The following is a 15,001-nucleotide window of genomic DNA, read 5'->3' on the forward strand; positions in this document are numbered from 1 at the left end:
AAAAAAAAAAAAAAAAAAATTATGCATACTGCATTGAAACAGATGAGGGAGAGAACAGTTTAAAGGTGATATATTATAGGGTATTATGGTTATCACAGGAGTCCAGAATAAAGGTTGCAGAGTGGAGTGTACTTGGGGCGGGGGACTGTATACCAATGAAGGAATTTTTCTTTTACTTTTCAAAGAGAAGAGTGAACTGGGGATGGAGGGAGGGTGGGCAGGGAGAAAAGTGCAACAATGAATGAGCGGAAATCTAAAATCTCTAAATGTTCATTAAAATAAAAATAAATTTAAAAAAGGTTGTAAACAGGAGTGACATCCACTTCCTAAACCACACGCCTATGGAAAATTCTATTAATTTGAAGAAATGATGAAAATTACGGAAAGGCTTTAGGTCTTTTGTTCATAGAATCGTTATGAATCGTACTCGATGGCAATCAACAACAACAACTGTTTCACTCAGCTTTATTATTCCAGAGCCCTTCAGGTCCCAACTTCATTTACCTTGTAGGGCACTTCTCCCAGCCTCACCACTCTTGCTTGTTTCAGCCACGTGTCCTTGGAGTGCAGTGTGTGCACACAGTCCCTACAGGAGCCAAAATGCGGGTGGTGGTAGGAGAAACACAAAAACAAATTCAGTCCATGTTCCACATGATGGGACATCTATACACAAGGCATCTTACGCACCAAGGTACCAACTCATGACCCTGCAGGTGAAGGAAGCTCAGCTTTGCATCTCTTCCAAGGACCTGCCTTGTGGCCCAGAGCAGGCTCTGCTTCTCAGGCAACTAGAGGATCTAGCTAGGTCAGGCAAGCCACTTTTGTGGCTTAAAATTTTTTTAGGAGGTGGCAGGAGAGAATTCTGTTTCCATTAACAAGAATTATTTTGGCTGCAGCTTCATGCCTTGCCTTCCTTCCACCCATTCCCAAGTTTCCCGCTCCTCTGCTGTCCAAGGCCCAAAGAGGCACAAGGATATTTTCTCACAAGGGATGGCCTGGTAGTCCAGCCTTGAATTAAACACTAGAGTCAGGGGACAAGTGACCAGGGAAAGGGAAAATGAACCCCAAGGATTACAAACTATAATGAGTTAAAAAACTAATGTGGGATCAAGATTCCTAAAAATGGAAGAGATAAATAATTTATGGCAGTCAGTGATGATGGGTAGGAGTGAGTGGTGTTCTTTTTTAATGAATTCTGACACCAGCCATCCCTCCTTTGCCATTTCTTTCTCTTGGGTTTGGTACACTGTTACAATGCCACACAGGACTCTCAGACCATACTTGCAGAAAGGTAATATGTTTTAATTCAGGATCAGGAACAACTCAGGATGTAGTTCCTGAATCAAGACAGCTTCTCTACAGCTGTTCCTCCAGCAGATCCCTTTCTGGGCCCTTCAGCTCAGACAAGTGTCACAAAGCTCTATAGTTCTTTCAGTAAGAGCCTGGGGGAACCTCAAGGCACAAGTAAACCTTAGGTGCATAGCTCTCTTGCTCTTGTGGGTAAACAACCCTAGGTTCTACCACCAAGTGCCTCTAGACAGCCTATTGTGCTACCAAGTCTTCTGCCCTAAGACGTTAAACTCTCCTGTTCTATGGATCATCACACAACCACTGCAACTGCCTTGTTCCATGACCGATTCCTGGTTCTGCTGCCAAAATTGCTGTTACTACTCCTTACTGTCTTTCCCAGGCTCGGGCATTATAGCATCTGTCTCTTGGATCTACAAAGTTCTCAGTACAAGGAACTCAGGTTCAAAGGAACTGCTCTACTCCTGTATCTACTGGGTGGCAATCCTCCCTCTCCACCTTTTTTGATGGCTCATGTTAAGCCTAGTGGGATGACAAAACGGATCAATCCCCTTTTAGAGTTCCATATACCTTAACTCCATGTTCCTGCCTCCAAAGGGTACCATGTTCTTTATCTGTATCATTAGGAAGTTGTCCAATCCCCTTGGTGAACGACAAGAACCTCATTTATATAGTTCCAGTCAATCTTTTGGTGTAATTAATAAGACCATAGCTAAAAGGTCATATAAAAACTCATCCACCCACACCACGACTACAGTTTGGCAATTCTACTTTCCAATTCCTTTCCTTAATTAGTATTCCTTAACAAGTCATGCCCATTTCTTCTTTAGTTTGAATCCCTAAACAGAGAGCTCCAGAGAGAGTAGCAATGTTCTCTCAAATGCAGAAATAAAGCTCATTGCAAAAAAATTCTACAGTTTGAATCTCACAACAGAAATATGAGTTTAACCCTATCTGTCTCACTTCTGATCTGGGTAATCCAGTATAAGTGATTTTAAATTGCTTTAAGTTAGGGATAATAGACTTTTTCCTTTATGCCTAACAAGGCTTCTGGAAAAACTAGACACTCTAAGTGCTGAAGCAGGGTACTTCTATCCACAACATCATTCTGAGAGAGCTCTATCCCTTTCTACACTTTCACAGCCAGTAAACATATTTGATTACCCAAAGTATGTCACTGTCATGATCTTCAGAAGACTTACTGAGATTATTACCTTGAGAACTGTTTCACACTAGGTTCAAAACGAAAGTCGCCTTAGAGTTAAATAACAAACTGGTTCAAAAATGATGAGAAATGAAGTCTCAATACATGAGAAAATGTGTGGGACTTGAAGACATTATACTGAATGAAATAAGCAAATCACAGGAATACAAATATTATATGACCTTACTTACAAAGAAAGACATAAAGGGCAAATGTATAGATGCCAAAGTTTATTAATTGTTTCTAGGGGCAGGAGGGAGGAGGAGAAAAAGAGTTAACAGTAATGGGAAAATTACAAAATGGGCAAAAGACATGGAAAGAATTTTCACAGAGAAAGATATTTGAATGGCAAACAGACACATGAAAAAAATGCTACAAATCACTGGCAATAAGAGAGATGCAAATCAAAACCTCAATGACATACCATCTCACTCCAGTTATAGTGGCAAAGTTTAACAGGGCAGCAAGTAATAGATGTTGGAGAGGATGTGATGAGAAAGAAACTCTTATACATCGTTGGTGGGACTGTAAAATGGTGCAACCATTCTGGAAGGCAGGTTGGTGCTTCCTCAAAAAGCTGAACACAGAAATTCCATATGACCCAGGTATTCCACTACCAGAAGAATGTCTATCTGTGTTTCATTGACTATGCAAAGGCATTTGACTGCGTGGATCATAACAAACTGTGGCTGACTCTGAGAAGAATGGGAATCCCAGAAGATTTAATCGTGCTAATGCGAAACCTATACTTGGACCAAGAGGCAGTAGTCAGAACAGAGCAGGGCAACACTGCATGGTTCAAAATTGGGAAGGGTGTATGCCAGGGATGTGTCCTGTCTCCATACCTTTTCAACCTGTATGCAGAGCAGATTATCCGAGAGGCTGGGCTCTATGAGGAGAAGCGTGGCGTTAGGATTGGTGGACGAGCTATCAACAATCTGCGTTATGCAGATGACACAACCCTGCTCGCTGAAACTGAGGAGGATCTCATTCACTTGCTGCGAAGGGTCAAGGACTGCAGCCTTCAATATGGCCTGAGGCTCAATGTCCAGAAGACAAAAATTCTCACCACTGGACCAATTGGTAGCATCAGGATGGATGGTGAAGAGATTGAGATTGTTCATAGCTTCAGTTTGTTCGGCTCCACGGTCAACACTCTTGGCACCAGTAGCCAGGAAATTAAAAAACGTATTGCGATGGGAAAGTCTGCAGTTAGGGACCTCTCTAAAGTACTCAAGAGCAACGGTGTCTCTCTGGAGACTAAGGTGCGCCTGATACAGGCCATGGTTTTTGCAATCATTGGTTATGCATCAGAGAGCTGGACAATGACTAGGGAGGATAGAAGGAGAATTGACGCCTTTGAGCTGTGGTGCTGGAGAAGAGCACTGAATGTACCATGTACTGCCAAGAAAACAAATAGATTCATCCTAGAGAGGGTTAAACCAGGCTGCTCCTTGGAGGCAAGGATTCTGGGGCTTCGCCTGACATACTTTGGACATGTTGTAAGGAGAGACAGGTCTTTGGAGAGGGACATCATGCTGGGCAGAGTGGAGGGACCGCGCAGGAGGGGAAGACCCTCTATGAGGTGGACTGATTCAGTGACTGGGGTAATCGGGATGGATGTGTCAGAGGCAGTGAGGTTGGCACAGGATAGAGCAGGGTTTAGGGCTGTTGTACATAGGATCGCTATGAGTCGCAAGCGACTCGACGGCACATAACAACAACAACAACAATAATTTCACTACTTGGAATATACACTGAGAATATGAGAACTGAGGCACAAACTGAGATTTGTACACCAACGTTCATAGCAGCATTACTCACCATTGCAAGAACATGGAAACAGCCCAAATGCCCAACCACAAATGAATGGACTGAGAAATTATGGTACATGCACACGATGGAATACTATGCAGCACGCAGGAGCAATGACTTTATAAATTATTACCTAACTTGGGAGGGACTAGAAAGCATTATGCTGAGTTACTAATTCAGTCCTCCAACGATAAATATTGTATAAAACCGTTATTACAGAATGAGTTTAAGGATCCAGGAGGGGTGGGAGAGGCTGGAAGCAGAGAGATGTGGATGTGTGTGTGAAGGGGTGGTATTAAACACTGGGCTGTACAATTTGATGGGGGTGGAGAAGGAAATTCAAAGAGTATGTTCAAATTTGTATTTGAATTTTGTAAATAAACAAGTAGGAAAAAATAAAATAAAAAAGTGAAAAAAAGAGCAATGGAAAAATTACACTTATTGAAGTCAGTTGTATTGCCCAGCAAGTCATGTATCTGTAAAAAAGCTGAACTGGCAAAATGTGGGTGATAGATATATTCCTAGGAAGAAATATAGCTCCTGAGGCTACTTATGTACAAGCAAATAACACATGGGATTTAGTTCTACAGTTTGGAGGTTTATGGTCATGGTTGTACTGAATTATCTCACTTAACTATCCTGACAATGTTGAGAGATTCCATTCTACTTCCTAGTTTGCTGTGTAGTACCTCGGGTCTTAAAATTTTGCAAGTGGCCATCTAAAGCACAATTAGTGCTGTATAATTCACCTGAAAGAACAGAAAAAAGAGGATAGTGAGGAACAAGATTAAGATAAGGAATATATGGCCAACTGCCTCTATGAACAACTGCTTCTTTGGAAAAGAGACAGACAATTACCAATATTTTGATCAAAGATATCACAGAAGAATTTTGATCAAAGGGGGGAAATGCAGAGTAGATATTAAAGTTGTCAAGAACTCCATACTTTCTCAAGCCATGAAGGTTAATGAATTCCTGAAATTATGCTCTGAGACAGTCTTCTAATCTTAAACTGAAAATATCCTCTGAAGTCATCTTAAACAGTTGACTTTAGCAAAAAAAAAGGTCTGCTTTGAGCATTATACTATTTTAAGAATTATCTATATAAGGTCAAATTGACAATGTTTTTGTTGTTATGTACTATGAAGTTGGAAGTGACTGAAAGCTAATCTTCCAGCAAGTTTTCATAGATCACATGGGAGAATGCCCATCTTTCTCCAGAATAGCTGGTGGATTCAAACTGTGTGCCTCCAGATTGGCAACACAATTTTTTACATTAATTAATTAAGCTTGTTAGTTAGTTATGTATGTATGTATGTATATGTGTACCGTTAAATTGGATCTGACTGGTACAGGAGGCAATTGTTCCTCCTTATTCAGCAGAGCATCCGGTGGATTTGAACAGCACACCTCTGGGATTGCAGTGCAGTTTCCTGCCACTAGGCCACCAGAGCTCGCCAGCAACACAACTGTTTACCACTAAACCACCAGACTGGGGTGGGAGTAGGGGGCTGAGCAGGAACTATAATTGGCAGGACTGAGAGCTTTGTAACACTGGCCTAAAGCCACAAGGCTCAAGGCTGAGGTGGCTGTGAGCACATGTAAGAAGCTGTCCTGAAAGCATTCTGCCACTAAGCTTTGACTTCCCTTGTACGGTTCTGTGAGCTAGTGCATCAGATTGTGGACCCAGTAAAGTAGCAAGAGGATGCAGTAGCAAGAGGTGCAGGAGCATGGGAGACAGATCTGACCTCAAGGCAATTGGTTTTGTGTTGTTGCTGTTATAATGCTGATGAGGACAATTCCCTTCTGTGAGGCTTGTAAAGGTCTGCAATGGTCATCCCCATGGAGCCCTTGCTCATTTTATAGCTACATAGGGAAAATCTACTGTCAAGGACATCTCAAAAGTGCTAAAGAGCAATGAAGTCAGTTTAAAGACTAAGGTCCACCTGACCAAACCATGGTATTTTCAGTTACTTCCTATGTATCTGAAAACTGGATGAGTAACAGAAGAACTGATGTCTTAGAGTTGTGCTGTTGAAGTCCTGTTGCTGAAGCCCACATTCCATGGACTGCAAAAAAGAATCATCTAGTCTGTCTTGCAGGAAGTGCAACCAGGATGTTGCTTGGAGGCAAGTGTGGGTCAAGAGAAATAGGAAGACCTGCAACAAGAAGGACTGACACTGTGAGTATAGCCATGGGCTTGAGCATATTAGAGATCACGGGGATTGTGCAGGAGAGGACAAGGTTCAGATCTGTTGTTCAGAAGGGCCATGGGGGGAGGGGTTTGTTAATCGTTGTGTTCCATAATTTGATGGGTGGGAGCAGTGAAGGAAATGAGAAGGATCGTTTGTGAAAAACAATGTATTCAAACTTTGTAAATAAATCAGTATAAAATGAAAAAAAAAAGGTCACGAGTTATAGTCAACTTGCTGTCACCTAACAACTGAGTTTATAATTCTGCCAAAATGACTGGCTAGTTTATTATGCAAATCAAATATGCAAAACTGTTCAACAAGGTTAAATGACCCTGCAGCAACTGGCCAAATGCTATGCAAATTGAATGAGTGTAGAACACTGAGCGGATTGGTCAGTTTGTTGTTTGGCTTGGAAAGCCAATGTCTTGAAACTGAATATAAAGAACAATCCCACAGATGCTTGAGAAAAAGCAGAGAATGTTTTTGGGATCTGGGATACCTGAGCTGAGAATATCTTACACTTGGAAGAAAAAGTAGAAACATTAAAGTCAGTGTCAGTTGGTGAGAAAGGATAGCACAGCCGAACCCAGTGGCAGAGAAGCTGTGTTAACAGTACAAATGAAAACTAGCTGACTAGTGGCTGCAGTGAGTTTGCCGGCTCATCACTGAGCTCCTTCTGGCAGGATGCTTACTGGCAGAGTAGGGGACTCTGGGCACGTACCAGGAGAGCTGAAGAGCTGTAACCCCTGCCATAGCACGGCACAAGCCAGAGAAGTGCCTGTTGGCTGGAATGGCCCAGGGAAGGCTGCCTGCCTGTGGGTACAGCCTAGAAGCAGCTGAGAGCTGTTTTGGCTGGAAGAGAGTCTTTTGGGAGATGTATTCAGTTACTTTCCAAGGTGATCCTGATCCTGAGTTGTAGTCAGCTATTTCTTCAATAAACTTCATAATCATGCATACAGACTGCATTCTGAGGCCACTGGGACAAATTATCTCACCCAATAAAGCTGAGCGCTATGGGGGAGGATGGCTGGTGTTACTAATCACGAAAATGTTGGGAGAATGGAGGGATAGTTCATGGAAACTACCTATGTTCTGATCTTGATTCTCATCCTTCCTGGGTGGGTAGGCCCTTATACTAGATAACCCTACTCCTGCCCTACAGCATCACATGTACACACCAGAGCTCATCCCTGACATGGTAGACCAATGAGATGGGCTCATCTAGCATCACCACTGCTAGGCCCAGGCAACCAGGAAGCCCCCAAGGCTGCCTCACTCACCTCGAGTAGACAGCTTCTCCACGGCAGTACCCGAGAACGGCAGCAGTTTCAGGGTAGATGGCCTCATATTTGAGCAGATGCCTCTTCAAGGCGTACAGAGGGTGGTTCTTGTATGTGCCAACAGCAGTGGGCAAAGGCTGGTCCAGGTGTTTTGCCTGAAACTGCAAAGGTCAGAAAGACACTGCTAAATGTGTTATTCGGAAGAGCAAGTAGGGGCCTTGCTGGACAATGCTTGGACTGCTTTGTTTTGATAAGATATGGTAGAGCAGAGGTTTCATAAACACTAATGACTCTGTAATACCACATTTAGAGTTTGGGCTATTAAGCAGATTTTAGATAAACTGCAAGTCATGAAGACTCTGTGGCTTACTACAAGCTTCATCTAATCTAATCTCACTCCCTTAGCCACCTTAACCTGCCGCAGAAGTTAGTGCCTCTTCTAGTAAGAATCTTCAAGGAGGAAAAACCCCCCACAGCTTTCTTAAGAAGGGAGAAAATACTCAACACTACCTTAACATACTATTCTATGACCCAGGTTAACCTGGCCCTGCTCTCAGAGGAAACTGAGACAAGGCATCAGGACTGTGACTGTTCTCAGTCACCATAAGCATACATGTTCTCTTAGCAGAAGTTAATCCCACTGCTACTATTCAAAACATCGCCACCAAGTTCTCTTCAGCTTTCCCTTACCATCTTTTAAAAACCATGCCCAGGACTCTACGTGGAGTAGATGAAGGTAGGAGGGGACCTGTGTGTGGTTAACAGTGACCATGCAGTTCTAATCCAATCTGACGTTTCTAAGTAAAAAGAACCAAAGCCACTCCCAGTGCAAACTCTCAAGGTGGGATGAATGGTAATAAAGCCAGGTTACTCCCATCCTTAGGGATTAGGAACAACTCTTCCACAAATCTGTATAAAAACGTTCAGCTCCCCAAATAACTTAACCGTGGGACAGACACATGGGGGCAGGACTCGGACCAGTGAGCAGATGTGCTAATTAATGTGCTATGCTACTTCCCGGGGTACCCTTGTGCTGCGAGCCTTCCTTCCCAGAGATGAGCCTTCTGTATGTTTAGAGGACAAGGGGGCATACTTGTATTAATAAATCATTCTTTCTTTCATTTAGAATGAGTTATGTGACTTGCATAAAGTTTTATCAAGTTGTAATCTTTTAATGGATCAGTAAGTAAAAGTACTCAGGCTTGAAAACCATAAGCACCTGAAACACTACACCAGTTTATCTTTCCATTTCTCTCTTTTTTAAAAAAAAAATCAAGATAATATCCTGCGTCAGACTGAACTGTGTCCCTCAGAAGTATGTATATGTAAGGACATAACGTGAAAGTTCTGTAATGATCCTCCATGAAATAAGCACTTCGATGAGGGTTCAGGGTAGGATGTAACATCCTTAATTGCATCACAGACTCCCGCAATGTAATGGGGAGTTCCCCAGCCTGTGCCACATTTGATCTCACAAGAGATAAAAGGACCAAAAAAATCAAGCAGAGGGAGAACTGTAGCACCAGTAGGACAGAAGAGTAGGAGGGGAGCATGTCCTCTGTCCCCAGGTCCCTGTGCTGGGAAACTCCTGACACAAGAGGGGGCCGAGATACATGGAGATCTCCAAGAGATAACGGACCCACAGATGCCGAAAGTAGACAGAGAGACAGCAAGTCCTCCCTACTCAGCACCCTGCTTTTATGTGTCTAGCCACCTAAACGGTAAAGAGAGAAAACTGTTTAAGTTATCCATTTGAGGGACCGCTGTTAGAGAAGCACTAAATAATTAAAAGACACTGCTTTACAGGGATGTGATAATTAAGTGAGATATTACATCTACAACACCCAACACTGTGCTAAGCACACATATATAAGGTACTCAAAACTGGGAATAATTTCAATAATCTAAGCAGATCTTCAAGCCCCTGGTAGTCAAGGCCTTACCTCTAGTTCCTCTTTGTTTTCTCTATCCACAAACGGGCTCTGGTATGGTCTTAAGGTTTCAGCCCACCACTTGGCATCAACCCGACATTTTCGGGTAGCTGTCATCCAGGCTGGGTCATACCTCTGTGTGACATCCCGCACCCAGCCATCATTGTCAATGCCCACCACGTAGGTCATGGGCTTGGTGGCGTATCTGTAGCAGGTCAGAGGCTGGCCCACCACCCCGTGCACACAGTCCACACACACCCACTTCTCCTCCTGCTCACAGAAGACCTCTAGCCACTGGTCAACACCAGCTGCAGTTGCTTTCCCTCTTTCTATCTCTTCAACATCACTGGGAATTTTCTTGCCTCTTTTGTTGCTTGCAGAGCTTGAGGATGCTGCAGGATCGTCTGGGGGATCAGGGCTGCTTCCACGCTTGGTCTGAGAGTTCCTCTTGGATGTGGGCTTTGTCCTCCGAGGAGCTGAAGGCCGTTTCTGTTTCAGAAGGCCAGTGTCAGAATCTTCATCAGATAGAGACTGAGCTTCCCCATCAGAGATTTCAAAGTCAGAGCTACTGCTGGCCGTATCACTGCCACTCTCCTCTTTGTAAGATACCCGTGACACCACACGCCGCCGCCGGCCACGCCGCCACTGCTGCGTCTCCTCCTGCTCCCATCCCTTTCTCTGTTTCTTACTACCTGTAGCTGCCTTGCCCTTCTTTCCTGTGGCACCTGGACTGCCAGTGTCCTGAGAAGTGGTTTCTTCTTGTTTAATTCCTTGGCTGGCCTTTGGTTTGGTTTGGTTTTTAGGAACACGGCTGGGAGTCTTGGAAGAGCATCCAGGACCCTCGGTGGATCTCTCCTTGGAAGGTTTCTTTGTCTTAAACAGAATAAGAAATTTTGCTATTATTTTTTTCCCCTTTTTATTAATGATACAATAGAGATCTTGCAACCTAACTGGCGGGAAAACCAACACATGCACAAAATTCCCTCCGCAGACAGTGATCAGGTAACTATCCTGTAGAGGTGTAAGGCAGGAGTAGCTAAAATATGCAGCGCTCAAGATAAGGCCAGCATCTTAATTCTTTAAACCCTAAACTAGAGTACAGAGGAAAGAGTCCGGGATTTGGAAATAGACTTGAGTTCAAGTTTTAGTTCTGCCTCTTTTGTTAAGTGGTTTAAACAAATTCCCTAGCCACTGATATTCAGCAAGAATAATAATGTATTTTCCAAAATAATTATATAATTTTAAGACTACAGAAATTATGAAATAAACTTTTGGATTATCAGGTTTCAGATAATGTCAACACTTCCTTTCCTTGAGGTATTCCAATGGTCACAGAGTCCTTTACCGTCACTGCCCTATACTGCTAATGAGAACAGGTACAACCATATCCCCTTTACATAACTGAAATTAAAGGGCTTAAAGGTCCAGACCTCATGCAAGCCACTGAATTCCCAAAAGGTAAGTTCTCGGAGAAAGCTCAGCTGGCTAGATTATCTACGTAAGTCTTCTACAACCTGTGGGCAGGCTTGAAAGCTCCCCTTAAATAAACCTTTTAAACATTATTTTTCAAATGTGATAACTATCTCTTCTCTCGGACCAAGTATCCCTTTTCTCTGAAAGCCCTGGAACCTCACCTTTGCTGCTGGTAACTTCAGAGGAATTGGTTGTAGAGACAACACCAGTCGGGTGAGTAGATGCAAGGCTCGGAGAACCAGTAAAAATATCTGTGATGAAAAAGAATGATATATGTAACCTAAGAAAATAATCAGGAATGTAATTTGTTTAATGATGTTTGCTGTTGTGCTTTCTGATAAGTGAAAGCTGGTAACAAAGAACTAAATTAAAAAAAATATTCCATGCAACCAGTAAACAGAACAAAAAAAAAAGGGTGGCAATACAAATTGAACAGACTTTAAATCAAAACCTCTAACACTGTAAAGGAGGATGCTAAATAATAAAAAAAGTTAAATCTAACAAGAATTAACAATTACAAACATAGATGTACCTGTAAAACAAATACTAACATGAAAGGAGAAGAAAGGTAATTTCACAGCAATAGGAGACTTCAACACATCCTTTCAATTACAGATAGACTCTAAAAAAATCACACTTCAACACAAGACAAACACTTCAATAAAACCACAAGACAAATGGATTTGGTACACCCATCACATATATATACAACACTCCACGCAACACAGAGTATACATTCATCAAAAGATGGATCATTTTCCAAAATAATCTATATTTGTTGGTGAATAAATTTTTTAAGATGGAAATCACATAAAGATCTTCTCTGATATAGGATAGGAAGCTAAAAATCAACAATAGAATATGTAAGGGGGAAAGGGAACAAATATATGGAAAAAAAATCTATGTTAGGAAAGTAGTGAGTTACAGAAATAATCAAAAGCGAAAATAAAAATCTCTAGGACTAAATATAAATGAAGAAACAACCTACACTTGAAACACACCAAAAGCAGTAGTCAGAGGAAAATTTATAACAATAAATGCCAACATTAGAAAAAAAACCATAGCACCAAAACAACAAAGGCAGAACGGAAAGAAAATCAAAACACCATTCATAGAATGAACAAAAACAGTAACTGGCTTTTAAAAATTGGTAACACAATAAACCACAGGTCAAGGGCAATAAAGAGCATAGACTAATACCATGAAAAGCTAAATCTTGACAAATTTGGAATTCTAGAGGAAGTGCACAAATTCCCAGTAACACATTATCTACTCACACAAACAAACAGGTGTTGAAAGTTTAAAGAGATTCATATAGTCAAATTCCTTTGCACGTAAACATCTTTTATAGCATTCTCAAGTCTTTTTAGTCATATCTGCTTTCAGCCAAGATTCATCTGTTATCAGCAATGATATCCCTCTAGCCCCAGCCTCTTTTGACTCTAGCTTGGTTTCTCTGGGACTTCCCTGTGGATACAGCTGTTTTTGAAAATTTTCAGCAAGATTTTACTTGCATATGATATAATGATACTCATATGGTCTTCAGCTGTTAAGTGTTCAATGAATCAAATCTGTTCTTGAGACAGTTTTAAAATCCAGTTGCAATAAACTCAAGGTCATTTATTGGTTTTTTTTTTTTCCTTAAGGCTGATTAGTTTAATTTGATAGAAGAAATGCTTTCAAACAATACAAAAGACACAGAGAGAGCAGTGACAAAAAAAAAAAAACAACAACAAAGAGATGAATACTGATTATAACATTTTCCCACAACAGAGGAATTCTTGATTTCAGCGGTTATCAATCAAAGCTGGACAAATCAGTTATCAGATGAAGTGAAAACCAAATTCCCTTTTATGCATAGTAGTTTTAAAAAAGCCAGGTGGCAGGATTTGGATAATTTCTTGATTAGAATTGCAGCTAAAACAGAGCAGAATTCTTATGGACTTGTTTTCATTTCCTTCACTTTTTATTTGAACTTGCACATAAGTAACTGATGGTCTGTTTCACAGTCAGCACCCGGCCTGGCTCTGAGTGCCGATAGTGAGCTTCTTCACTGACTATCTTCACAGATGCAGGCAATTTGATTCCTGTGTATTCCAGCAGATGAAGTCCATGTATATAGTTGTCATTTATGGTTTTTTAAAGATATTTGCAGTGAATAAACCACTGATTGTATAAAATTCAATCGTTTGATCTCTAGCTTCACTTTTGTCACTAAGTTTGTATTTTTCAACTATCAGTCTTTCTACTTAGTTTTAAACTTTTGTACTCTAGTTACCAATTATTATTAATGCATCTTGATTGCATGGGTAAAACTGAGAGAATGAAAACTCCAGAACACTTAATTGTGCTCATGTGGAGCCAAAAGCTATTTTGTTAGAACAAAACAAGGGGACATTATATGTTTTAAAACCAAAGGTGTATGTTAGGGCCATATCCTGTCTCCACATCTACTGGATCTAAGCAAATCATTTAAGAAGTCATACTGTATGAAGACTGTATCACCAAGACTGGAGGAAGACTCATCAATAGCATGCCTCATGCAGGTGACACAAGCTTATTTGCTTCAAGTGAAGAGAAAATGAAACACTTGTTGCAGAAGATCAAAGACTATAGCTCCCAATATGGGTTACATCTCAGCACCAAGAAAATAAAAATCCTACTTACAACCTGGAGAGAATAAAATAGATGAATGAGACCTTCTAAGAATCAAATCCCTATACACATCAAAAAATTTCTCCAACAGGGTAAAAAGGAAAAAAGTAAACCCACAGACTGGGAAAAAGTATTTGGTAATGACATATCTGATAAGGGACTCATCTAAAATTTATAGAATACTCCAGTAACTCAACAAGAAAAAGGTAAACAACCTAATCACAAAATGGGCATAGGGTATGAATAAATACTTCAAGAAGACATTCAGATGGCAAACAAATACACAAAGAAACGTTCAAAGAAAAAAAAATGTTCTCTGTCAGAGATCCTAACAAACACATGAAGAAATGCTCAAAATCCCTAGTTGTCAAAATAACTATGCGATATCACCTCCCTCGATTAACAACAGCAAAGTTCAACAGAACAACAAACAAATGCTGGCAAGGTTGTGGGAAGACTGGAACCCTTACTCACTGCTGGTGGGAGTGTAAGATGGTATAACCACTGTGAAAGGCAGTAGGGCGCTTTGTCAAAAAGTTGTAAATAGAAATACCATTTGATGCAGCAATTCTACTACTGGGAATATACTCTAAAGGAACCAGAACTGCCACCCAAACAGATATATGCACACCCATGTTTATTGCTGCATTATTCATAATAGCAAAGAAATGGAAACAACCAAAGTGCCCATCAATGAATGAACAGAAAAACTATGGTACATTCATACAATGGAATACTTACACAGCACTGAAAAACAAGGAACTCATAAAATATTATACAACATGGGTGACCCTGGAGGACATTATGCTGAGTTAAATATCTCAGTCACAAAAGGTCAAATACTGCATAACACAACTGTTAAAAAAAATTTGACAGGTGGTTGAGGGGAAACTAAGAAGAGTGGCTAAATAAGGACTACTACATTGGAATAGACGAAGGAAAGAAATGTTTAAAAGGAATATATGATAAGGCATTATTTGTATGACAACAGTCCGGAAAAGAGGTGGGGACTTTGGGGGGAGGGAGGAAATAATGCAACAATGAAACAGTATTTTTTTTTAAATTTTTTTTTTTATTTCAATGAATATCTACAGAGATTTTGGAATTCCATTCATTCATTATTGCATTTTTCTCCCCCCC

General features: G+C 41.0%; 1 protein-coding gene across 2 annotated transcripts in view; it reads right to left on the reverse strand.

The window, feature by feature from the left end:
- XPC (xeroderma pigmentosum, complementation group C) overlaps positions 1-15,001 on the reverse strand; it is a 49,459-nt gene that overhangs the window by 11,570 nt on the left and 22,888 nt on the right. For both annotated transcript variants that reach the window (XM_006901029.1, XM_006901028.1), the window contains exons 8-11: positions 11,368-11,457; positions 9,746-10,606; positions 7,803-7,963; positions 505-586 (exon numbers count right to left, since the gene is read on the reverse strand). In XM_006901029.1, the coding sequence (XP_006901091.1) occupies positions 505-586; positions 7,803-7,963; positions 9,746-10,606; positions 11,368-11,457 (1,194 nt within the window). The remainder of the gene's footprint in view (positions 1-504; positions 587-7,802; positions 7,964-9,745; positions 10,607-11,367; positions 11,458-15,001) is intronic.

Source organism: Elephantulus edwardii, unplaced genomic scaffold (genome assembly GCF_000299155.1).
Source record: "Elephantulus edwardii isolate Elephantulus edwardi_28Jun2011 unplaced genomic scaffold, EleEdw1.0 scaffold00306, whole genome shotgun sequence".
NCBI classification, from domain to species: Eukaryota; Metazoa; Chordata; class Mammalia; order Macroscelidea; family Macroscelididae; genus Elephantulus; species Elephantulus edwardii.